At 45.3% G+C, this 25319-nt stretch overlaps 1 protein-coding gene across 2 annotated transcripts in view; it reads left to right on the top strand.

Annotated features, from left to right (window-relative positions):
- NPR3 (natriuretic peptide receptor 3) overlaps positions 1–22288 on the top strand; it is a 71139-nt gene extending 48851 nt beyond the window's left edge. Inside the window, exons 4-8 of one of the 2 annotated variants that reach the window (XM_037128980.2) lie at positions 7196–7331; positions 12603–12697; positions 14212–14347; positions 15898–15982; positions 17009–22288. In XM_037128980.2, coding sequence (XP_036984875.2) covers positions 7196–7331; positions 12603–12697; positions 14212–14347; positions 15898–15982; positions 17009–17120 — 564 coding nt within the window. In that variant the 3' untranslated portion in view covers positions 17121–22288. Of the gene's footprint in view, positions 1–7195; positions 7332–12602; positions 12698–14211; positions 14348–15894; positions 15983–17008 lie in introns of both variants that reach the window. The other variant, XM_037128979.2, reaches the window with a different exon arrangement.
- Positions 22289–25319: the final 3031 nt, after the last annotated feature.

Here is a 25319-nt window from a genome sequence, read left to right as displayed (position 1 = left end):
GAAGTAGGATCTTCATCCTGCACATCCAGCTTGTTTACATGCTCCTCTGGAATAGTAGGCCTTCTTATTCATAGCTGGAGCAGGGTCAATGTTAGCTGAGCCCGTGACTTTCAGAAATCCCGATTTGCTTGATCCTTAATCATGCTGTATTAGCTGCTGGCTTAGAGATTTGCTCTGGAGACAAGTGACAGTTCGCTTGTTGCCTCGTGTGCCCTCTCCTCCTCTCTTCTCAGACCTCATTCCCTCTCCAGGTGAGGGTTCTGTCTCTCCCTCACCCCAAAGTACATTAGCATCTTCGAATTGTCTTTTATAGACCCTCATTGGTCTTTCCAGCCCACACACTCAACTTGTAGGGCTACTCAAGTATTGGCCAGTTAAAGACAGAACATAGAGCACAAAGCTGTTCTCCCATATTAGTTGGCCGGACATGTGCGTCAGTAGGATAAATGACATTACTAGGCAAGCCGGGTTTGAATTCATGCTTAAGAACCTGCTCACCCAGCATTTCCTGGAGTTTTGGCTCCGTCCTCTGATGCTCTCTTCTCTCTGTTAGGATCCTGGTCAGTCTCTCTCATAGGGTGATTGATAACAGGTCCCATCTATGAAAGTTTTGTGAGGACTAAATGCAATGGAACCTAGGTCCTATTTAGTTCAGCTCCTAGAATATAGGTGCTGCTCAGTAGAAGTGAGCTGTTATAATTATTACCTGGAACTAGAGAGAACTGCTCGGTTGTATGCAATCTAGCATTTGTAAACCCCTTTAATCAGCATTCTGGCACTTCCAGGACCTCTGTTAACATTTTAAGGGATGCTGCTGCTCTATGGAATACAACTTGGGAAACTCTGACTTGTGAATTGAGTGGAATTAGGCTGCTGACTGTTCACAGTGAGCGAATAAATCAATTTTGAACTAGGAGTTGTGGTTCTGGATCTAGCTCAGTCTTTACCACACCTTGAAATCCTTAAGTAAACAGGGAGGGGTTTCATTTTAAGATGTAAAACAGAAGTGAAAAAAGGTCACCCCTATCCAAAGTCTGAATATTCACTCTTTTCTTCCTTATAATCACATCTTTGGGTGACTGGAGAAATTCAGGGGGCGCTCTCTGAAGTAGTCAGGACTAGATTAAAAGGATGTCATCCACTCAGATAAATTAGAATATACGTGCTCCTTCTGATTTTGGCCTCCCGAAATCCTGAGTCCAGAAGTTGTCCTCCCGTGTCCCGCTGTCTCCATCTCCCCTTGACTTCCTGCCTACTTCCTGCCTACTTCCTGCCCTGGGCGTGCCTCCCCTCCCAGCAGGGGCGTCGCACAGCACCTGCTTCCTGGCCTGCCTCTGCCTTCCTCCTGTTGGGTTTTGGGTCATGTGTTTACCCCCCTCAGTGTTGTGCCTGACAGGAATGCAGACCCCTGGGAGGGAGGCCAGCGTGTGTCCAGAGCAGTCTGTGGGGGTTAGGTCACCATGCTTTCCAAGGACACTGGTGGACCTCAGGGCCAAGGGCAGACATCGCTCATTTGATCATCTGAAAGCTGGGGTGATGGTGTCATTAAGTATGTGCATTTCTCAGCTAACCCTTCAAGAGTAATGATGATGGATGATGGGAAGTATCCCTATCTAGTGTGTGGGTAACACATTCAAAGGCAAATATATCAGATGACTGCGTGTAGCAGAATTTCCTGCATGAGCATTGGGAGAATTTTTAAAAGTCATTCTCATTTGCTTGTGCTCTACACCCACCGATTCCAAGAGTCCAGCTGCATGGAGTTCTCCTGTAGCTCGTTTCTCCTCACAGGCAGGGCCTGCAGCCTTCTGTGCTGAGGTTTGCTCGCGTGAGCGGATGCCACATGCCAGCTCTGGGCCCTGTGCTCGGTGCTGCTGTTCCATTCCTCACAGGGAAGCCCAGTGCTGCAGTAGAGGAGATAGATGCTTGGCCGTACTTGAATTAATGATCTTCCCAGGACTGCTTTTGTTTAATCCATTTTGTTTCAGATGATGAGAGAGAAAAAATTGCTTCAATTCACCGGGGGGCCACACTGCAAGTTGTCAGATCTGAGTTCATTTGTCAGCCTAGGGCATTGCTACAGGGGCAGAGCCGAGTCCAGGATGCAGACAGTCATTTGGGCAAGTCAGGGCAAACCCCCCGCCCAAGCAAGGCACAGCTCCAGTGGGGAGAGAGAGTCTGCCGGAGGCAATGGAGGTGCTTCAGTCAGGCACAGGGCTGGACCCTGGCTCTCTCCCTGATCTTCTGACTGTTGTAAGACACCCGTCCTTTGCATTTCCTCAGAGTTGAACCAGGATGGGGATGAAGACTTCCAGCTTCACTCTCTTTAAGGCTGAAAGAAGTCAGCAAGTGAGCAAGGGTGAATTTCATGAAGGCAGGCCCAGTATAGAAGAACAAATGTTATGGTGTCAGCAAGAGTAAGAACCCCCTTTTTGGTGTTGAGGAGGTTGTGATATCACTTCACTTATGGAGTTCCTGCTGTTACTCTAAGGTGTAGATTTAAAATTCTATGATTCAAAAGAAAATGGAATGAAAACGATATCTATATTTTTATTGTATGGATGTCACGTGCACAGTGCTCATGAAATGCATAATCTTCTTTAACTTTTGACCTGCCTGGGATGCATGCCCAGGCCACCCTCCTCTGCTGGCCACCATCTCCTGTGACCTAGGAGGGGAGGACAGGTTCATTTTCAGGGTCGTACTACCAATTAGATAAGATACTCTGCCATTGTTTCTGCTGTGATGGGGAAAGACAGGTCCTGAATTCATCTCTCAAATTTCCCTTCCCTCCATCTTCTCTTCAACCCTATGGGAGGTTAAGGGTCATGTGCTTGAAAAGACTCTTGAGATGTGCTACCGAGCACTCTCCACTTTCCTCCCTTGTGCTGGGGACCACTGGTGTGTGGGCAGGAAGATAGAGCCCCCTGGTGATGTGCTTGAGTTCACATGAACACCATAAGCAAGACCCTGGGGCAGCCCAGCCTTGCATTTAATTTTGGTTGCTTTCTCCCCATGGCCTCTGTGTGAGAGCTTCACAGGCTTTCTCAGACACCCAGACGACCCGGGAGGCAGATGACTGCCGTGTTGTTCCCTCTCACTTTACAGGACAGCCCAGCCAGGCGACATTCTTTACTTTCGTCCTTGGAACACAGCATTGAGGAATTCCTCTGGAATTTGCCTCCTCAAAGAGGAATGAGAAAGACTTCACTCCTGTCACAGATAGGAGCCATGTCATGAATGGCCACTCTTTGTGCTCAGTTAAAATATGCAAGATTTCTATTGAGCTTTCCCCATGATAGGTTAAAAAATAAACCCAACACTAATAAATAGACATAACTGACAAGTGCAATGAGAGGGAAAGGCCAAAGGCAAAAACGGCATTCTTTCATTTGGCATACCTACCACTGGCCAGCCACAGAGGGAAAATCAAGAGAATTGAGCTGAAATGGTGGGAGAGTCAATGCCAGCGTGCTGCTGGGTTCTGGCAAAGTTTCCAGGATGAGCAGAGACAATGCATGATTTCTGTCTCGTTTGAATGACACACCACACGGACAGTGGTCACCTGGGGCTGGTCCCTCGTGATAGGCCACTTCACAGTTGCCTTGCACAGAGTCCGTATGGAGCCGGGACACTATTTGGTTGAGACCGTAGACTCCCAGGGCTCATGAATTCATTGTTCCCTTCACTGCTTGTTCAGCATTTAGCAGGGGCATTGCTGCACTGAGGAATTTAATTAGGATTTATGACTAATGACAGTAAGGGAGAGCTTTCTGGCCAGAAATGATGCTAAGTACTAGAACAGGGCAGTCAGGAGAGGGAACCCTAATTCCTGTCCTCCGTAACAGCAGTGCAGTCTGTCGGTCAGGACCAGAGGCAGGGGGCTGACTGGGTGACCTTGTTCCTTGGAGCCTGGAGGTCCAGTGGAAAGTGTTACAAAGGCTATTTAATGCTCTGGATTTTTTCTCCCTTCTTCATTTCTTTATTTATAAATTTGCACTTCCAATGTCTGTAATGTGCTAACGGGCTTTCCTCCCACTTAAAAACACGTGTGGATGTGAGAATGTTCTCCTCAAGGAAAGGAAGTCTCTAGGGTTTTGCTTCTGGCTTGAGGTCCTATGAGGTAGGTGTTATGAAACCTCCTCCGCAGCAGGCTGGGGTGCCAGCAAACCTCGGTGGGGGTCAGCAGCTGTCCTGCTAATTTTGGCAGGGCAGGGAGACACTTAGCTACTTTAAAAGGAAAGAAAGTAAAGTTTGCGATCCATTAGCAAATTAAGATAGAATGAATTTTCAGGGCTGGGCATATGTTCAGAACCAATCTATTCTCTTCTACCATAAAACCTGGTAGGACAAAAGTAACCCAAGTTCATGCTTCTCAGCCAGATAATCACTCTTCCCACTGTGGGTTGTAGAGGGGGCAGCTCCGAGGGAACATCAAAAAGGAAGGAAGGGAAGAGCCAGTTGAGGGGTGGTATTGGGAACACGTCCAGAGCTTCAGGGGGCCTACGGTAGCGTGGTGGCCTTGGGTTAGGATTCTGAGAAGCAGTCAAGAAGAGGAGGAAGGGAGGTGGACAGGTGATGCCCAGCAGCTGGTACTTTGCAGTTGAAGCAGGGGCTCCCCTAGGCTCCCCAGGAACACGGAGCATAAAGGGACAACCGTGCGTCACAGAGTGCAGGAAGGTTCGGAGTGAGTGATGCTCTTTGGTCCTTGGAATAAGGAGAGGATCAGACCAAAGCTTTTCTAAAATGCCTTCCATCTTCCATATTCCATGGCTCTGTGATTCTGTGACTTCTCTCTGTAGCAGGGTTGTTTTTGTATATTTACCAAAGAGAAGAAAGAGTTTTGAATTTTTTTTAGTGGGCCTGAGAATTAAGTTACACAGCTAAAGTTTACTTATTAAAACTCACTAACTCGTCAGCATGCATGCTTTTTCAAGCCAGGATGACTTCATGGTGTAAGTGAAAATTTCATATGCCTTTGGAGAATTGAATTAGCATAGCCGAATCAGCAGAAAATTATCTTTGACTGGTAGATGTTATTTCTACACACTCTGCTTTGCCTAAGAAAATAATGACTCTGAGAATTAAGCTTGATGGCTAAGAGCAAGAGTGATTGCCTAGGATTTGCTTTCCCAGTCCCAGGGATTGTTTGAGATGTTTTACATGCACTCATTTATTTAATCTCCAGGAGAGCTCCGTGAGATGAGTAGGCACTAACCCCCACTAAACCAATGAGGAAATGGAAGGTTGGACAGATTAAGTCACTCAGCAGGGCCAGGATTAGATTTTGGGTCCAGCAGCTAACTCAGAGGTCTCCTGTGAACGAGCATGCTCTTCCACCCTCCACTCATCCCGGAGGGTCAGAGCATTTGGCCAGCTTGGGCTGCACCCATACTCGAGTGGAACTAAGGGTGGACATTGTGGAAGTAAGAGAACTACTTGGGGTGTCAAAGCATGAACAAGGAGCCTTTGTTTCCGGTAAGCATCAAATGGGTCCATAAGATGTGCTATGCCACTAAGTTGATCACTACAACATAACCAGGGTGTTGTCCCCTTTCTCTAGACAATGGCAACAACAAAAACTCACAGTGAGTACTGACTGTCAGGCACCGTTTCCACCTATGGATTTGTTTAAGCCTGACAGCAACGTTGGAAGATAGGTATTACCACTTGCCTCATTTTCCAGATGGGAAAACTGAGACCCAGACAGGTCCAGAAACACAGCTGGGAAGTGGCAAAGCTGGGTAGCGGCCCAGGCTCTTTAACCATTATTCCAACCTGCCTCTCAGTAGTAGGCTTTAACAAATCTGAACTATTTCCTTCTGGGACACAAAGAGGACTTATCATCCTTTGGGGTGAGTGGGATAAGGCCAAGTAGAGCTGGACATTGAGCTGTGTTTTCTGTGAATGGTTTTGTATTTGAACTAGGGGTGGGGCAGGGAACAGCATTCACAAAATCTCAACCTGATTGTTCATTGGACGTCCAATTCATTTTTTTTGTATGGTATGCCATTCTTAACACTTTCTCCTGAAATAAGGTTTAATTTTTGTTGTACTTTTGTACAGAATCTGTAAGCTCTGCAGTGTTTCAGGATTGTATTTGCTTATTTCATGTTTGGTGAATGTTACATCGGGGTTAAATATGGTATTAGAGCTTACCAAATGGTGCTTATAGAAAGAAATAAGACCCTGGCTGGTGTAGCTCAGTGGATTGAGCACGGGCCTGCGAACCAGACAATCGCGGTTCGATTCCCAGTCAGGGCACATGCCGGGGTTGCAGGCAGGTTCCCTGCAGGCCAGTTCCTAGCAGGGGATGCACGAAAGGCAACCATACATTGATGTTTCTCTCCCTCTCTCCTTTCCTTCCCCTCTAAAGATAAATAAATAAAATCTTTAAAAAAAAAAAAAGAAAGAAATAAGGCTCAAAGAGATTTAAGTTGACTTCTCCAAATTCACACAAAGCTGTAAGTTTCTTGAGGCCAAGGGCTACCTTCCTTGAAGCAGGACTCAACCGGGATCAAACAATGGTCAGATCTGTTTCTATTCCTGCCCCGGGAGCGTGGCAGGCAGTGGAGCAAGAAGCGCTCAGGTGCACTGAAGCTTCTCAGAACACACATTAGAAAGAGAAGCTGAGATGTTATTGTTGACAGGACAGAGAGCATGAATGCCGGCAGGCAGGAATGGCTGTGCTGACTGGGCTCCGCATGCTTAGCATTCTAGTAGGCATTCAACGGCATTTGAATATGAATCAATGGATTCGAATGCGTATTTCAGTCATATTCCACATTCAGAGCACGGAGAGCCTGGAGGGGCTGTTGAAGGTGGAGAAGACCTCAGGGGGGAGGCTGGACTCAGTTGGCTTGAAGAAGAGAGCAATGTGGGGATGGAGGAGGCACATGTGAGGTGGGAGCTACGAGCAAAGGCTGATGTCCCTGTTGACTTGACCTAGTCAACAGGTCCAGTTTTTTTGTATAATCTTGTCTTCTTTCCAAATTCCCAAATTGAGGAAGGGTTTTCCTCAGTAAGTCAGAACCTGGAGAATCATGTCATGATTCTTGTTAGCAGCTCTTCTGTCCACCTTTGCCACGCTTGAGGGCCTGGGGTCTAACTTGTTAACCATTTTGATTCATTCATATTCTCCCTCCACATGAGTCATTTGTTGTTTGGTCTCACCCAGCTGGGGTTTCCTTTTCAGGTTAACATGTTTGTTGAAGGATTCCATGATGCCATTCTCCTGTACGTCCTGGCTTTACACGAAGTACTCAGAGCTGGTTACAGCAAGAAGGATGGAGGGAAAATTATCCAGCAGACTTGGAACAGAACATTTGAAGGTGAGGATTCAGTCCATTAGGTGACGACACTCTGCAGCCCAGCGAGCTGCTGCTTGCTGGTTCTCTTTCGCTTACAACCACGGGATCTTGCTTCTCTCAGTGGTCAAGTCAGGATAGTAAGTCAAGGTCAACCCACCCTGCAAACTTGCTGTGAAAACTGAGTGACATGAAGCATGTGCAAGTGCTTTGAAGGAGTCCCACTGAAATGGGAAGTGTCCTGTCTCCTGATTTTGGGGTAAGAACTCCCTGCTTCTTAAAATTAAATTCCTCACAAGCTTCATTCACAGCAAGTAATCAGTTTGTGAAGAGCTTTGTAATCAGTTTTAAAAGGAAAAGTCCCAGGCATACATTTCTCTGTTCAAACCTGTGTAGTCTGAGATGATGAGCAGGTCAGGCGAGCCCTCTGCTTTTATTTTACTTTTTTAAAGGATGTCTGTTCACTGTGGCTTTCTTAAGAACAGAGAAGTGTAAGAACAACAACCCAAAAATGGCCCATCATCTCATCACTCAAGCAACCTCTGTTGACATTAAAAAGTTATACAAAAATGAGAATATTCTTGGATGGAAATTTTAAATAGTATAAGAGTGTACAAAATGAAAAGTAAAAGCTTTCCTTCCTGCCCTGGTTCCCTCTCCCAATGTAGTCACTACTAACAGTTCCCTATGATTCAGTCTAAAAATATTTTGTGTCTTTTGCCAGCACGTATGCATTTCTGTTATATCTTATCTGAAACATTTATACCTTAGGGATCATACCATGAATGCCGTGCTTCGTCACTGCCTTTTAACTTGAGTGCCAAGGATTTTCCATATGAACACTCATAGATTCCGCACATTTTTTGATGATAGTTCCATATTTTTCAACCATATGGCTGTAGAGGAATTTCTTTAACCAGTATCCTGATGGACACCTCAGTTGTTTACAGTTTTTGCTATTATGCAAAATACTATCACAAGCATCTAAAACATGTTGATGAATTTTGGGGAGTACATCTGACAGGGAACCTTCCTAGTTGTCTGGGATGTCTGGGCCCCAAAGTATGTTGGTGCTTTTTAAAGTACATTAGATATTGCCAAATGTCTCCCAGAGAGGTCTGCCAGTCTACAGTCTTGCTAACAGTGTATAGAGTCCTGGTTTCCTCTGGCCTCGCTAGCACTCCAGGAAAATTAACGAGACTCAGAATGAGAATGATTCAGCTGCCAGAGCCCTGCAGGCCTCAACTTGCTATCCATCCATCCATCCATCCATCCATCCATCCATCCATCCATCCATCCATCTATGCATCCAATATTCCTGAGCACCTACTATGTGCCCAGGCACTGTTCAAGGTACTGAGGATTTAGTAGTGAACTAAAGACATTCCCTGCAATGATATGGACTTCCATGTAGTGGAGGGAACTAGTGATAAGCAATTATTGATAAATATGCCATTTCAGGGGCTATAAAGTAAAGCAGGATGGGGAGATAGAAAACATTGGGTGGGGCTACTAATTTAATTAGAGTGATCAGGAAGGTCTCTCTGATAAGTAGCAGTGGGGAAGAAACCTGAAGGAAGTGAAAGAAATTATGTTTGGGAGAGAACATTCCAGAAGGAGCAGTGAATGCAGAGATCCTGACTGTGTCTGGTGGGAGAGTCCTGTGTCCCCAGATGAGCAAGGCGGCTGAAGCAGAACATGCAAGAGGCAGTGTGATAGGGGCCAAAGGCAGAGAGTGGGGGGTTGAAATCATGGGGACCTGGAAGCTGTGCCAAGGACTTTGGGTTCCACCCAGAGTGAGATAGAAGCCACCAGAGGGTTTCGAAGGACATGATCATTCCTGAGTTTTTAAAGTGATCCTTAATGGGGGCTATGTGGGAACTAAACTGTAGTATGCTGATGGGTATCATGTGAAAACCACTGACACAGAGTACAGATCACTAGACCAGAACCCCCACATCCTAGCCCCTGACACCACTCTCAGTCCCTCAGCTTCTCTCATCACCTATTATGAGAGGGTTGGAACAGCTGATGACTGGCAAGGGTCCTTCAGTTCTACATCAGGTTAACTCTTCCTTTGAGGCCTTTAATGCACTGGGGTTAGGTCTATACTTATTTGCAATCCAACCGATGACATTTTCAATAATGGGAACGAGTACTGCCAAGTCTAGATTTGAGGCACACACTTTTTTCAGTTGAGACTCCTCTCCACCCCACTGTCTCATTCTGTTTCCAGTTAGTAGAAGGGGTAGAGCTGTAGAAAGGGGTCAAGTTCCATCTGGAAATGTCTGGGCCTAGCTATGGTGGCCATTGGTAGATTTCATTACTCCTAGCTGGTTTTAGTGGATGCCACACCTTACTCAAATCTACAGTGACATCTGCTTACCTTTAGAGAGATTGTAGGATGGGAACTAATAAGTCTCCAGGATTTGCTTGACCTCTGACTGCTTCAGGTGAGGAGCTGCAATCAAGTGGGATGGTTCAGGGGTCATATTAGGACAGAGTCAAGTTTCCCAGAAGTTGTGCCCAATATACCAAGAAACTGGTGTGTGTGTGTGTGTAGACACAGTCTTGGTAGGCCACAGCCCATTCTTAGCTGTTCCTCACTATGTGGGGTGGTCGTTTGGTCTTGGTCGTTTGAGGGAGGTTGTTAAGGGAAGAGCAGGCCTGCTCACAATGGCTGGAGTTCAGTTTCGTGTAGGGGGCATGGATTACATTCACTCACAGACCATCCTGATCTTTCATTCTTGGGCTGGGTCTGCACAGGCAATATGAAATGTAAAACAACCAAGCTATAGTTCAGCTTAAACTTAGAATCTCCTTTGTCCAAATGTAAAGATAATCGAAGCCACAGTAAGTTTCCATTTTATAAAAAAACTCTAAGAAAACTTTCACTTTTCTAAAATTAAAAACAATTTTCATTTTAATGGTCACCATAAGTGACCATTAAGTTCTCAAGGGAAAAATACTCTGGATGTTGTTTGACAAATTTAGATTTTATTACCGAGAAACCTATGACCAACTCTCAACCATGGCCTGGGAAGAAGCTAAATTTCCTCTGTGTGTGTGAGAGGTCAGAGTGACAAGGTAAATAGAACTGTGGCTCCAACCTTGAGCTCCACGACAGGCCCACAGAAACGAGGGGGGAAGTCTCATTACTGATGTACAGGAAAATTCTGCTGTCAGCCTGACAATCGCACCTTAGGTACAATGTTCTCAGGTGAAGTCTCACTTGCTAAGTGGCCACCCTGAGGGATCTCACCTTGTTTCTTGATGGAATTGTAATAGCTTAAAGTGTAATGAGGTCTTGGATTACGAGGGCCATCTTGTCTTATAAGATACTCTGCGAAAACACTTATAGAACACACCATTATAAACCCTTTTGGACAGAATTAAAAAAGGTTTCGGATAAGCGATATATTTGGAGATAGATGCATTTTTTAAAAAAATGACATTACTTAAAAGTTGTATAGGCTGTCAAGGACAAGCAAGTTTGAGATAGGTGTATTCTTTGTAACCAGTCTATATTCAGAAGACAAAACATTCAGATGAATGGTAGCTCCATTCTGTTTCTGGCAAAGTAGAGCAAAGTCTGGGAACATCGGCGGGCCTTCAAACCACAGCCCACGGACAGTAAACCCAAATACTTGCCTTCTCCAAACCACACTCGAGGATGGAACTTTCCCTTGGGAACCCTTTTCCCAGACATTCATTTTACTTCCGGAGAGAACCAGATCAATGGAAAAATCAACTAACAATTACACTGAACTCTGCCACAGTTTGAAATAAACACAAACAAATAGCCTTATTCACTCTATTATTTAGTTAATGAACATTGTGATATAGACATTTAATACCAACTAATGATACCTATTTGCTTTAATGGATTAGCTGCTGCAAGCCACCGTTGCTAGCCAAAGCAAGAACAAGGCCTCCAAGAGGGCACTCGGGGCTCCCCACGCTCCAGCCACTCTGTTCCAGCCACACATTTCACTGCCCCCTTCCTCGCACACGGGCCATCTCCCAGAAACCTCTTGGCCACTCTGCTTCTTCCCAGCTTCTGTGCCTTTGTAAATACTAACATGGCCGGCCTTTCTGTCTCAAATGCTCTCACTCTCTGATGGTTGCTTGTCCAAATCACAAACTCCAGCAGCGTTCCTACGAAAGACCTGCTTCTTCGCTGAGTCCTTCTCCTCCTCCTCCTCCGAGCAGAGTGAGTGTGGTCAGAGGTCCTCTCCTGGACTTCAGGCAGAGCGACAGCAGCAATAAGAACAGGAGAAAACCACCAACTTCTGTCAAACTCGTTGCAAGGGCCTGTTTCTTGTCCTCAACGGCCTCTTGGCTGGGAGGTACTGTTGTGGCTCTTTTATAGTCCTGGAGACTAAGACTCAGAGGGCCAAGTCCTTGTTCAAGGGCACAGAGCTTGTAACTGTGAATGCTGGGATCCCATTGCAAACCTTTACGTTCCACTGCCTACAAGCTAAGTTCCTACTCTTGGCTACCCTGCTCTTGAGTAGAAGATAGGGCCAATTCATCTTTGCCTTGTAGTCAACACTTAGTAGTCACCTAGAAACATTTGGATAAAAACTGGACGATTTATTGTGTCTGCATGAGATCATGAATATTAACTGAACTCAGTGTGGTAATCATTTCACAATCTATGTAACTCAAAACTTTATGCTGTGTACGTGAGACTCAAACAATGATGTATGTCAATTATATCTTGATAAAACTGGAAAAAACTCTTTAAAACAAAGACAAAATAATGAATGAACACACTCCCGTGATCCCTGAGGCAGGCCCTCTGCTCTCCTGGGCATCGAAGGAGCCCAGAGCAAAGTGCATTCACTGGGTCCTGGGCTGGGAATGGGTTTTCCTTTACAATGTTTGTCTAGTAATAATGGGAACCCATTAAAGAGTAAGAACAACCTGCACCTCCACTTCTCCCTCCTGGCCCTTCGTTTTCGTTTTGAATTAATAGAAAACTCGGATGTAAGCCGGCTGCTTTCAGGATTAGCCTTACTCTTCTTTTTTAAAAAACATATTTCTCAAAGAAGGTCATTTATTTCTTTTTCTTTTCATTATTACATGGAGAAATGCTAAGAATTTAGGAATGCAGACACAGATGAAATTACAATGTCTTCCCAAATGCCAACAAAAACGCTCGGTGTCTGATGCGAGTCCCTGTGGCATGAGTCTGTTTAAAATATCCTGTCAATTCGTTTTCTTGTTTTTGTTGGCAGCAGGCAGTATTTTAAGTAACTAACCGGGTGCTCTTCTCATCTCGTCCTCCAGGTATTGCCGGGCAGGTGTCCATAGACACCAATGGAGACCGGTACGGGGACTTCTCCGTGGTGGCCATGACTGACGCTGAGGCAGGCACACAGGAGGTGAGGAGCCAGGCTTCCACCCCAGCTGCTCCTTCTGCTTGTTCAGGTCCCCAGGAATGTGTTTGTCCTGGTGTCCAAGTAGCTGTCCCCAAGGCAGCCTCCAAGTGGGGAGGGCTCACGTCCCGTGGAAGGTGTCAGGGATGACTTCAGGAACTGGGTCCATGTTTATCCCCAGTGGGTAAGTCCTACTTTTCAAGTGGCCACAAATCCCACCTCACACCTTAGGTACAGGATGGATCACCGGATGAGACAGGTCAAGTGACACTATTTATTTCTTCCCTTAAAATTTGAAAAAAATTTTTTTGGTGGGGAGTTATACACTGGGCATGTGTTAATATTTCAAAAGATAGTAGAGTTTCAGGGTAGCATCTTGAAGAGAAAGGAATGTTCTGGATGCAAAGATGAGTCCCTGACACTTACTAGGGTGTGAGCTCTCTGCCTCAGTTTCCTTGGCTATTAGTTGGAAATCGTATCTTCCTTAATCTCACAGGATTATTGACAGCACGAGATGAAATGGAGCCTAGGAAACTACTATGTTAACTTTAAATGAAAAATATACAGATCAAGATGATACACATAGGCAGTGTCCAGGTCAAACAGTGTTACTAGGACCAGTCTGGATCTCATGCATATTCTGGTCCCCGCTTTATAGAAGGTGGACAGTAGTGGTCTACTCTAGGGTCATTGCTGGGGTCCAGGAGTGCACGTGTGTAAAGTACTTGGTAGGTTCTCAGTGTGCGCCAATGGTTACTGTGTTTGGGAGATTATCTAGAATTCTTTTTACCAGGATATGGAATAGCCTGTGATCACTTGCTGCGCCTGGTCCCTGGAGATGCCACTGGGCCCCTCTGGGGCACTGTGTTTGTGCCCAGACAAAAGAGAAGCGGTCCCTGGGAACCTGGTGGGAGGAAACATCACTTAAACTAGAAGCTGAAAGAGAGCCTTGAAGTGCGTGTAAAAGAACACTGCTCTTTTAGGAACCAGAGGAGCCAACTGAAAAAGAGTTCAGCCTGGAAATGGGGTGCAAATAGGGTAAATTGATCAGCGAGGAGAATGTCATCCCCAAAGTCAGGATGAGGAGTAGCTGCGCCACTAGAGGAGGGGGAAAAGGAAGTTCCTAGAAGAGACTCTTTCTGTAATGCTTCAGTTGTAGGCGGAGGTGACTGAGCGCTGTGAGGCCGTGGGCCTGTGAGTGCCTCTCTGAGCCCTGGATTTCCCAATGGCTGCCTGGCCGTGGGGGCTGTTTTGTGGCCTCTTGGATCAGCAAGGGACAAGCCCTGAATTCCAAGGTTCTTGTTTTCTGTGTAAGTCACTACTTTCCTTGCCTTGAGGAAACCACAGTTGTCCCTAAGTTATGCTCACTTTAAGAGCACATGGGCAACCTGACTTACGAAATCCTTGGAAACACACCGCTAGGGTCAGTGTGCACCGTAGGGGAGCCCACCCTGTGCCTCCTTTGGGAAGAGGTAACTTTGACCTCTCAGTTTGTATACCTTTGTTTTGCCTTTATACAGGTTATCGGAGATTACTTCGGAAAAGAAGGTCGTTTCGAAATGCGGCCCAACATCAAATATCCTTGGGGACCTTTGAAACTGAGAATAGATGAAACCAGGATTGTGGAGCACGCCAACAGCTCTCCCTGCAAATCATGTAAGTTCAGAGCCTTAATTCACTCCGGGTTCCGTGGTCGAGAGTGTCAGGGTGACGCCAGTTTGAGAGACGTGTAATCTGGGAGCTCACGTTCTGGAAGCTCAGATTTCTTTTTCTGATGTGGGAAACCCATGGGAATGATTCACCAACTGACATCCCACCTTTTTCAGAAGCTTCTAGGTCTTTCCTCTTCCATCCTTTTCTAAGCTGGTAAAAGGTTTCTCCCCATTTTTGTATCTTTTATGATAAGTAAACTGAAAATCAGAATGAGACTTGCTAGAAGAGGTGAACAAGGGAACTACACTCAGAATCTGAGTTTGCCCCTTCAGAGAAAATGGAAATATCAAACACTGGACGTCACTCAGTCACTCATCTCTTGTAGCAAGTCTCATTTGTGACGTTCAGAGTTGGTAGTTACCCTTCAACCCTTCAGAACCAAGGAGATGATGCCCCTTAAACATCCACCGCTTTATACATCCGCAAATAAGCATTAATTAAATCTGTTATTCATGGGCAGCCTTGCCACTGACATAGAAATGAGTAGATGTTCTTATAAGGGGGTTACAAATAGGAAAATTTGGGGGTGTCATTGCTTCAGAAAGACCCTTTTATAGGCCAGTGAGGAAGGATAAAGCTAATATCACTCTTTCAGGCCAGGTGGTCACTTGTGTTAATACAGGTGTACACACTGTGTTTTGGGGAACAGCCTTCAATCTGTGGGAAGGGCTGAGGCAGAGTGTGTTAAGGACAGAGTCTCCGGAGTTATTGGGCCTGGATTTGAAATCCCAGCCTTGTCACTTACTGCTTTTGTGACCTCAGGAGTGTTCCCGTACTTTTTCAAGCCTTTCTTTTCCCGCATATAAAAGGAAAGAAATGTACCCAACTCTTAGGACTGTTTTGAGGATTAAATAAGATGATGCATTAAAGGCTGTATCCTGAACTCTTTAGACAAGCTAGCTACTTATCATTTTTATATAATAACTGGGACGCTGCTGAACTTGATTGCTTCGAACTGTTACTCACATTTTCACAAAGCTATATAGGACATTTTGACACAGAACTCTGGCTTTGGTGAGAGAACTTCTAAAAACAGAACATGAACCCAGTGAAGTTTTCACCAAACCTTCCAGCACTCTGAAGTGGCCCTGTCCATCTGCGGAAGTAAGAAGCACTAGGTCAGTTCTGAGGTCTGTCCACTTGTCCTCTCTGACTGTGAACTTGAACAAGCATGGATAGGTCTGAAACTTCAGTTTCCAGTTTTCCTCAGATCCTTCTTGGACTGGCTTTATTCCCACTGCAGTCACTGTCTTGTTGCAGTGTTTTTTTTTTTTTCATCTAGTATTTTCTCAAACGCTTCTTAAGCTTTGCACTTGGAAAATGCAGGACCCCCTAGAAATCTTTCTTGAAAAGAAAGGCAAACTTGCCTCAAGTGGGAAATTGAGAAATACCTTCCAGTGGATGGAAGCTTTCAATGAATGAAAAGTTAGAAGGGGCATTTCTAACTGTTTCTCAAAATGAGCTCTGATTATCTATGTTTCTTTTTCAAGCAGGTGGCCTAGAAGAATCAGCGGTGACAGGAATCGTTGTGGGGGCCTTACTAGGAGCTGGTTTGCTCATGGCTTTCTACTTTTTCAGGTTAGGACCTCATTATAGGGTTTAAAAATTCACTCTATCACTGCCATTGTCACTTGCCTTTGCATGATCCCTCGGCGACTTGCCCATATCCTGCTCTTAACCCCCAAAGCATGGTGGTTAGAAGAACAAACCCATCTTTTGGCATGACACCTGGTTTGGTGGTCAGTGGGCTAGCATCCTAGGGAGAGGCGCAAGGGTTTATACTTCCTCCCCCCTGGGAGCCACAGAGGTGCTGCTGTCCTTTCATGACAAGTATTCTGACCCAAATTTCTACCACCCACTAATTGTGTAGGGGAGAGGGAATCTGGACAAAGGGGAAGAAGATGACCCCTTCTCAGGCTTTTCCAGGTCAGAAATGGGGGCCTGGTTTACCTTCTGAAGAGGAGGTGGCAGCTCGGGGCGGTCCATACACTCAGGCTGGTCTGCACTCAGTGTTTGGAGAACCCACACACTTGGTTACCACTGTGGTTAAGCCCCGAGTCTTGTAAAAATGTCATATTTCTGTGTGTCCAAGATACTGACAATTTCACACCACGAGGGCGGTCCATTCCTTTGTAATCTTTGGTGGTTGAGTTTGTGGCTTAGTTTTAAGTCATTAGAGCATGATTTCTTCATTTCTGCATGGAAATGTACTTCTGGGTGTATGTGACTCTTTGTGGGAACAATTGTATTCCTGCTTCTTTGGTCACAGTACATGTAATCTGATCTTTATCTAGGGCTTATCCTGGGAGCTGGGGGAGCTCCTGTGGCAGAATAGACAAGACTGAACCCACCAGGTGCCCAGGGAAGAAAGGGAAGGCTTGTTCCATGGCATTTTGGAAAGCAGGCCAATTCTCTTCCTTGAATAAGGGGCATGTTGCTTTGGGGCACACTACTTTAATCTCTGACCAGGGTTTCATATTCTGTCACTTCTCATTTATCAACCCAAACCCAGATGTCCCTTGAGGGCATTCTTTGTAAGAGAAACCATAGTATTTTGTAGCCCAGCGAGGTTTTTATTACTACATTCACTTTCCCTGTACCCAGGAAGAAATACAGAATAACCATTGAGAGAAGAAACCAGCGAGAAGAAAGTCACATTGGAAAACATCGGGAGTTACGGGAAGATTCCATCAGATCCCATTTTTCGGTGGCTTAAAAGGAAGCTTTTTCTTTCGGCCTGAGATTCTTTGAGGAGATTGATGGGATGAAAGGCATCCATGGGACAGAGGGGCTCTTGAAGAATTCATTCTTTTAAGCATTTAGTCATTTTGTTGTAAAATTTCTTTAGAAGCTCAGGAACTATTATTAATCACCATATGCCTCCTGGCCTTTCATCTCATGACAAACAAATATGAGAATATCATGTCACTCTGTTAAACATTCATACTGTTTTAAGGGCATATGATTTGATTTATATTTTGAGAATCTGATGTCTCCACATCTTGATGGCTTTTGGGGGCATGTCACACAAGGCTATAAAATGTGGTTCCTTAAAGGAAATGTTTTATAGGTAGAATAAAATCATTTTTACAAGTAGAATAATCTTAGAAAGAACTTAACACCCAAGAAGAGGAAAATGTAATGAAAAATCTCAGGTTGGAAATACAGCCTTCCTTTCCCTAGAGCTGGCCAGCCAACTTGAGTGGAGGACGGCTCTGTCCGATGTATACATTCAGGCCCCGACTTCATATCTTGAAAGATTTCCTCCCTGCCCCCTTCAGTGTCTCAATAACAGCTGCTTGGGGCAGTGGCAACTATCACTGAGATGAGAGGGCTTACACAGGAAAAACAAATCTAAAATGTTTCATTTTTTAAATGTAAAAAACTGTTTCGCACTAACACTTCAGTTTTAGTATTTTAATCTTATATTTTGCTATTAGAAAATGTGTCTATTTTTTCATTTTGGAGATTGTATTTCACTTATATCTGAAAGGCATGGGTAAAGTGCACGACAAGCCAACAACGATGAAAGAGGCTTCTCTTTTTCTCCCCGTTGCCCTGCTCCCCTTGGCCGTACCCAAATGCAAGTTGCTGTTTCAATTGCGGAGACCTAGAAATGTACTCAGATTACAGACTCAACAGGAGTCCATGAACTTGAGTAGGGCTAGGCCTCTTCCAATTCTGGCCAAATGATAAATTTCAGGATCAAGGGTGAAATTGACTAGAATTAAGTAGGATTTTATAAGGGGAGACAGCCTTTTTCCTCAAGAAAAACATTATAGAGAGTTAGAACTTGACAGTTGGCACAGAGATGAAAAATTTTAAAAATTCACTTCTAACATTTTACTAAAATTTACAGTGGTGATGATGGTTAAAAGAGGAAATCTAAATAGCTAGTATATTCCCTTTCAGTTAACTCCATAATGTTTTGTAATCACCCACTAATAGCCTGCGTGATAGTGGTTGTGGGTGTGGAGGTAAGGAATTCGGACAAAGTCGAGTAAGTAGTCACTGAACATCTGCTTTGTACCCAGTGCTCTGCACATAGCTTTACATTCAGGTTGCCACTTTGAGTTTATGATTTGTGGAGACAATAGATGGTGAAGGAAGAATGAGACATCGTGGGGTTAGCATGCCACCTTGTAATTGTGTCACTTGGTCCTCAATGACATTTTGAGCGTCTGGGAAATAGTTTTAAACATTATCTTGGTGTCCACAAAAGACCCTGTGTAAAAAGGGGAGCTTGAGCAACTCCTCTGTTGTGGTGGTCGTAGTCCGCACAGGTAACAGCGGAGGCAGATGAGTAAAAGCTGTGTGTCTTGCAAGTTGGCCCCAGATTGCTTCCTGGAAGAGTTGGCCTTTGTCACCCCTACTTCAGCCAGTCACAGTGAATGGATTATTTCTGGGTGAAGTATGTCCCTCTTATAGTTAAAAAATGTTATGCAGCTGGAGGACGTAATAAAAGAATTAATGATGATCAACTGAAACAACTAGGTGGTAGTGTCCATGTGAGAGGCAAAGGAAAGAAGTACTGCATTCAAAAAGGGTGGAAAAAAGGAGAGCAAGAAAGGTGAGCTGCAGCAATTCTAATGTAGGAAGAGAAGACTCGAAGTAACATTCAGGAAGAGAACAAAGCATTGAACTGTTCAGGATCCTCAAAGCGAAAACAGAACGGAAGATTGCATCCAGTTTATTTTTGTGAATGGAGAACTTACTTCTCTCTAATGTTTATTTTTCAGCAATGTTTTCATATATTTTAGAAATATTCATTTTCATTTATCTTGTCTTTGTAAAGAAACATTTAAATTTTGAGCCTATGTGCTTATTTCAGGGGGAAAAACACTACCTGGTTGCAGTCTTTGTGTTTAAACATTTCTGACCTTTCCGTCATCTACATAAGGGCCTGTTAACTCGAACATTTTTACAGCAAATGTCTTTTATTTCTACTTTAGGTAGAGGAATAGTTCTAAACTTATACTATTATCTCCAGATAAAATCATAAAAATAAGTGAGAACTTAGTCTTAAAAACGTCATATAAATCATGAGCTTTCTCATAAATGGATGTGATTCTCGTCCAATCTTAAAGCAGTTCTAGGCTTCTTAAGATTGATTGGTTATATCTGCTATCTATTATTTCTTCCTTGAAATCATCACATGAGTACCAAACCTCTCTTACATTTTGAAAACTCCATTCGGTTGGAAATCTGTGCTAAAAGTGTAGGTGTTTGGCCCCAGGTTACCCTGGGTTCAGACCTGTGGAGATTAACATTTTGGAGTTGAGTTCCTAACTGCTAAGCAACATCTTTGACAACTAGTCATTTATACTCCGCCAGTAGCCATAGATCATACAGAAAAATAAATAGGGCTTTAGTTCTTAAATCATTCTATAAATTTTTACCCTGAAGCCCAGGGTGTTCAGGTTTAGAAAGAGATACTTCATCAGCATTTTCTCATCTGGCCAAACATCGGCTGACGTGGAGACAGGTCAAAGTACGCACTTTTGTACATACCCACAGTGTTGGGAATAAGTGCAGGTTTTACGATCATCACTGTCACCTTCTCAGATTTTTTCCCCCTGGACTCAGAAAACACTTTCTGTTTAGAGTGCATATCTCCCCCCAGACTGACCACAGGTTCCACGAGGAAGCCCCTGTAAACATTATGTTTCTCCGAAGAACCATTAGCTTGTCCTTTCCTGAACCACAGATATGGTTCCACAGGCTTTAAAATAGTTCTTTACATTTGAGAAGCGATGTTGAATGGAGGGAGGAGAGGAATATATGGAAACGAATTCCTGAAATTCAAAGACTTTATGTCCAGACACTGCTCTCTATTCACAGGCTTCTAGGGTCATAAACTTCTTCCAGGCACCTGCGCAGTCTTTGCCCTGAATTCACCACTTTCCTCCTCACTGCCATGGGTTGGGGAGGGTAAGATAGGCTGCTGGCAGTGAAATGAAGGCCATGGTGAAGACCTCATACAGACGGGGACAGGAATTCGAAAAATAGGTTCCAGGGGTATCCCCTTCTTGTGAGTGAGTATACAGTGGCCATTTGTGGAAGGGCTACCGGTGTTATGGGAGAGTTAATAAACAAATGGCATGCCTACCTATGTTCCTTGGGACACAAATAACTTAGATGCTGAATTCATGCAGTGAGAAAGCTGAATGACAATCAAAATTAGGTCCTCTGGTCTATGTTTCATGGGTTTGTTCAGTTACACCCTGTGGTTGAATGCTTCATGAGGAAGCTGATAATGAACTGAACTTCTTTTTCTGTGGAAAGAAACTGAAATTGTCTTAAAAACATGGCATATATTTTAGGGGCAGTGTGGCAGCAGAAAGAGATGGTGCTGTTTCTCTTCCAGTTGGTCTTTAGGGGCACGGGATAACCAATCATTTAGTCCCTCTCCAACAGCCAGACTCAGCAAGAAGTTTAGGCCACATCTGGCGAGAAGAATCAGGAGCTCGAATGTCCAAATGAAACAGAAGAGGATACAAGGGCAACCTGCCACGGCCTCCCCTCCCCTTCGTCCCCACCCCTACTCTCCCTCCACCATGGCTCCAAAAAGGCATCAGCATCTTGCCCATGCAGGCGAAACTTGCAGCAGGACTGCCATACTTCCACGGAGGGAGAGAGGACAGCACAGTGCCGGCTGTGGGAATGGAGCCGGCTTGTGATCAGAACCCTTACATTCGCTTGACCACACACGCCCTTGGGGCAGGTCAACCCCGTGACGTGCGTGGACTCCAGGAAACCTGACTTTGGTTTTCAGCGTGTTGACCTCCCAGAGAGCTCCTGCAGGCAAACCCCACAGCTAGATTCCAGGGTCAGAGTGACTTTCCAAAGGCGCTGAATTGGAGTTTGTTCAAATTTCTCATTAACCACTAGAGTTGATTCATACCAAAGGCGAAGCAGTTCTAAATGAGCTAATGCTGTCTATGTTCATGTTTTAAGCTGTTTCAAACACAGGGGAAGGGTTTCCATGGGAGCTGAGTCTCGGAAGTAAAAACCCATGGGTTACACTAGCTCTTTGATGTGTCAGGTGTAGGGTGATTCCTGCAGGAGAGATTTGAACAAGTAGAATTAAGACTTGGCAAAAAATGCTGTGTTGTTCTGATTCACATGTAAAAGACCTAGATTTCTATGCAGCAAGGAGTAAAGGGCCCTTCACCAAGGGTAAGTCACAACATAGGCTACCAGATTGTTTTCTGTTTGCCAGGAGAGCAAAGCCATCATAGCACATAGTAACAGGGCAGAGAAGGTTGAGGAAGGAGATTTTGGATTTTGAAGCAGGATGTCCCATATATTCTTCAATACCAAATCTGAACATGTTCATTGTGGTGTGTCTTACTTACAAAGTAGCAATGGGGTGCCCTCAACAGCCTGGAGAGGCTGTGAGTTTGCAGACCTCTCTGCTGGGTCTGGGAGTCTGAGCTCTGTTCTCTGTGGGTGGTGGCGAGGTGGAACCCAGGGGGCTTGGTGTGGACACAGTGGAGGAGTCCTTCTGCAGCCCTTGTCTCCTGGGCCGCATTAGTCATTGCTAATTTAAATACAAACCTACCGTGATTCTGGTAGAAACAAAGTAAGAGCTGCACAAGCTACATACAATTTCTATTCTAATGTAAGTAGAACTATCTGCATATAATGTGATTTAATTTATTGTTGTGTTGTGTAGAAAATGAGAATTAATGACTGTGGATATAACCCCCATTTTGTATAATATATTTTATTTCTGATGCAAACTGGTCATTTAAAGTTACCTACTTCATTTGGTGTTTGGATACAAATGTGTATGTGTTCTTGTGCATGTGTTTCTACTCAGCAAGAATGCCACACACTCACAGTATAACAATGTGTTCTCATTAAAAAATACACCCCACAGGAAGTTTTTCTGTTCATAATTCAACCTCCATACATGGCCCACATCCATATTCTCTGAGGACTTTCTGCCATCCTAGGAGGAGTTTAAGGAAAAGGTCAACTAGTGGATGTAATGAACTCGGTTGTTCTGATGGTACCTATGGAAAGAACTCAAGAATTTCTGCCCAGCAAAGGAAAATGTGCAGAAATAAGAAAGTAATTTTATTAAAAAGAAGGGCCAACCTTGAATTGGAAGGGAAGGGGAGAAATCTTGATGAATAATAGCATGTCGAGTCTCTGCAGTTTGCGAGAACCACATCGCTCCGCAGTTGGCCTGGTGGACTCATGGATCCTTGCCCACTCTGAATGGGTCCTAGTTAGTTCTGTCACTCTAAAGAGCACCCTGCTAAGCAGACTACCAGCTTCAAGCAGCCGCAGTTGCCTCTGGGTTGTAAAATGTTGCCTCACCATCTGGGAAGTTACTCGTGTTTTATTTTAAGCCCCAGAAACACATGGCAAGTCTCGTGGTGGGAGCAAGGCTTCCTTGTCTTGCTGCTGCTGCGCCTGCCAGCGAGGTCTCCTGAGAGTGCACAGTCACTCACTCTGGGCGCTGTAGTCTGAGAAGGTTCTGCAGCAGGGTGCTGATGGGGGCGGGCACTGGGAGTGGGAGTGGGGGACAGGCTCCCCCACGGCAGGAATGAAGGCCAGGCCAGGAAACCTCCAGGAAACACAGGATGAACCCCCAGGTGAAACACAGTCCACCTGGGCTGCTAGCACAAAATGCCACTGAAGAGGGCACTTAAACAGCGCTCATTTAATTCTCACGGTTCTGGAGGGTTTGGTTCCTGGCGAGGGCTTTCTTCCTGACTCGGGGACGTTGCCTTCTTGCCGTATCCTCACTTGGCCTTTCCTCTGTGTGTGTGTGTGGGAGGAGGGGAGATCTCTTGTGTCTCTTCTTATATGGACACTAATCCTATCAGATCAGCGCACGACTTTTATGACCTTATTTAACCTTAACTACTTCCTTAGACGTCCCGTTTCCAACTACAGCCACATTGGAGGTTTAGGCTTCAGCAGAGGGATTTTAGGGGAATACAAAAGTTCAGTTTATAACACAGTATTCCCACTACTTTTCCATACAGCCTTGGGGGCCAGGGCGTCCTCCAATCTTTCCACCTCAAGCATACCCAGCACCCCGTGATGGGCCAAAGATGCCTCATGACTGTGGCCAGTGGGGGAGTGTGTCCCTTGGAGGAGCCCTGGGGAGCTCCAGACACCATTGATTTAGGGCCCCACCCTAACCCTAATTCATGGGCTTCTGGGGTTGACTTAAATAGCAACTATTATTGGATTGGGAGAGGTACCAGTGTCTGTGTGTCTTAAAAAAAAATAGCAATTTAATGAACCATCTATTAGCACCAAACTAGACCCAAGAAAAATAATTCCTTTTGTAGGCTTTGTGCATCCCTGACCGTCCTTGGCTGCTGAAGCTCTATCGCTCCCATTTCATAGAGGAGGATGCACTGGAGCCAGACTCCTCAGGTTTACAGCCTGGCTCTGACCCTTGCGGCTGTGCAGACTGGGTGAGAATGCGGATGGTCACCGTCCCACCCTCCCCGGGCTGCTCCGAGGGCTTCAAACTTAGCACACAGCGAAGCATTCAGTAGCGTAATTGTTACACTCTCCTGTTTCCTCGGAAGAGGAGACAAAACCCTCAGTTGGCCATTCTGGAGGCCTTTCAAGGCAATTTGACTTCAGAACAAGTAGTCTTGCCCTTTTGGAGGAAGAGTGGCAATGAGGAAGAAGAGGTCTTTTTCTGTACACCATCCCCAATGACAAGGGCTAGGAGGGGGTCACTGATGGCTACATTGCCTCTGAAGCTCAGAAGGACAGAACAGTTTCATTCAAATCTGCCTTCTCTGTGGAATGGAGGTGCCAGGACTGGATCAGTGGGTCACACCTGCTGCACACACCTTCCTCTGCCCCTGGCTGAGAGGGACCTGGGAACTGCTTCCTGGACTTCACCCCCCCTCCCACCCTGGGGACAATGACCTGGCAGCTGTGATCCATCCGAGCAGTGCTTGCTCCCTATAACTTAAAGGACCCTCACATGTCCCCTGGTGACCCCTGGTTGCCCTCACTCCAGTCCACTTCGAGAATACTGGGATTTTTCCCAGTGCAACAGCGGCACCTCATAAGAGTGTTAGAGGATGGGGGCATTTCCCAGTGTAGACAAAAGGGGGCTCTTATTCCACGGCTACTCCTGTGGGCCAAGGGAGAACAGGAGTCATGCAGCGTGGTGGAAAATGACCGCAGCAAAGACACCGCATTCCTGACACTTAGGGGGGCCTCCTTCTCCGAGGCCTAAAGGCCCAGAGTCCATATAGGGACTAAGCCTCTCTTCTGAAAGGGCCTCTGACAGTTGGGATGAAGGTGAGGTCAGCAGATCTGGGAGGCTGCATACCGGTCCCTGCCACCCCCCCACCCCCATGTCTGTCAGTACAGTGGCAGTGCGGATTCTGAGGGCGAGGGTGGACTGGGCCCCTGGAATGCTTCGGAAAAGCCAGTTGTGGGTGAAAGGCCCAGGTTCCCCTGGCAGGAGCATCCTGGGTCGTGTCAATAGCATTTTATGTTTTCAGGCAAAAATCCAGCAAGAGACTGTATCTAAATAGAACTTGCTATCTTGTATCTTAACTGGATACCCCTTTATGACTATTCTCAGCATTTCATTCAGGAGGAAAGTGAAGAATGAGCAAGCCTACAAGGCTTCTCCATTCATTAGTGGCAGTTATTTATTGAGAGCTCTCTACGTGCCAAGGTTGGGCTAAGCACCTTAAGTGCGTTCACTGATTTGGCCTATGTGGTAATCCATCTTGTGAGCCCTACGAAGTAGGACCACGGTCATTCTCCTCACTTTAGAGGTGTGTAACAAGGCACAGAGAGGTTAGGTGACTTGCCCAAGGGCTCCCAGCATCTAAGTGTCAGAGTTGGAGTTTGAAGTGAGGCTGCTGGCTGTAGACAATGACTGTGCCGAACTGCCTAACCCAGTTTC

Source organism: Artibeus jamaicensis, unplaced genomic scaffold, assembly GCF_021234435.1.
Source record: "Artibeus jamaicensis isolate MK-2021 breed Jamaican fruit bat unplaced genomic scaffold, CSHL_Jam_final scaffold_369, whole genome shotgun sequence".
Lineage (NCBI taxonomy): Eukaryota > Metazoa > Chordata > Mammalia > Chiroptera > Phyllostomidae > Artibeus > Artibeus jamaicensis.
Note: the sequence above shows the minus strand (reverse complement) of the source record. Positions and strands in the feature narration are given on the sequence as shown.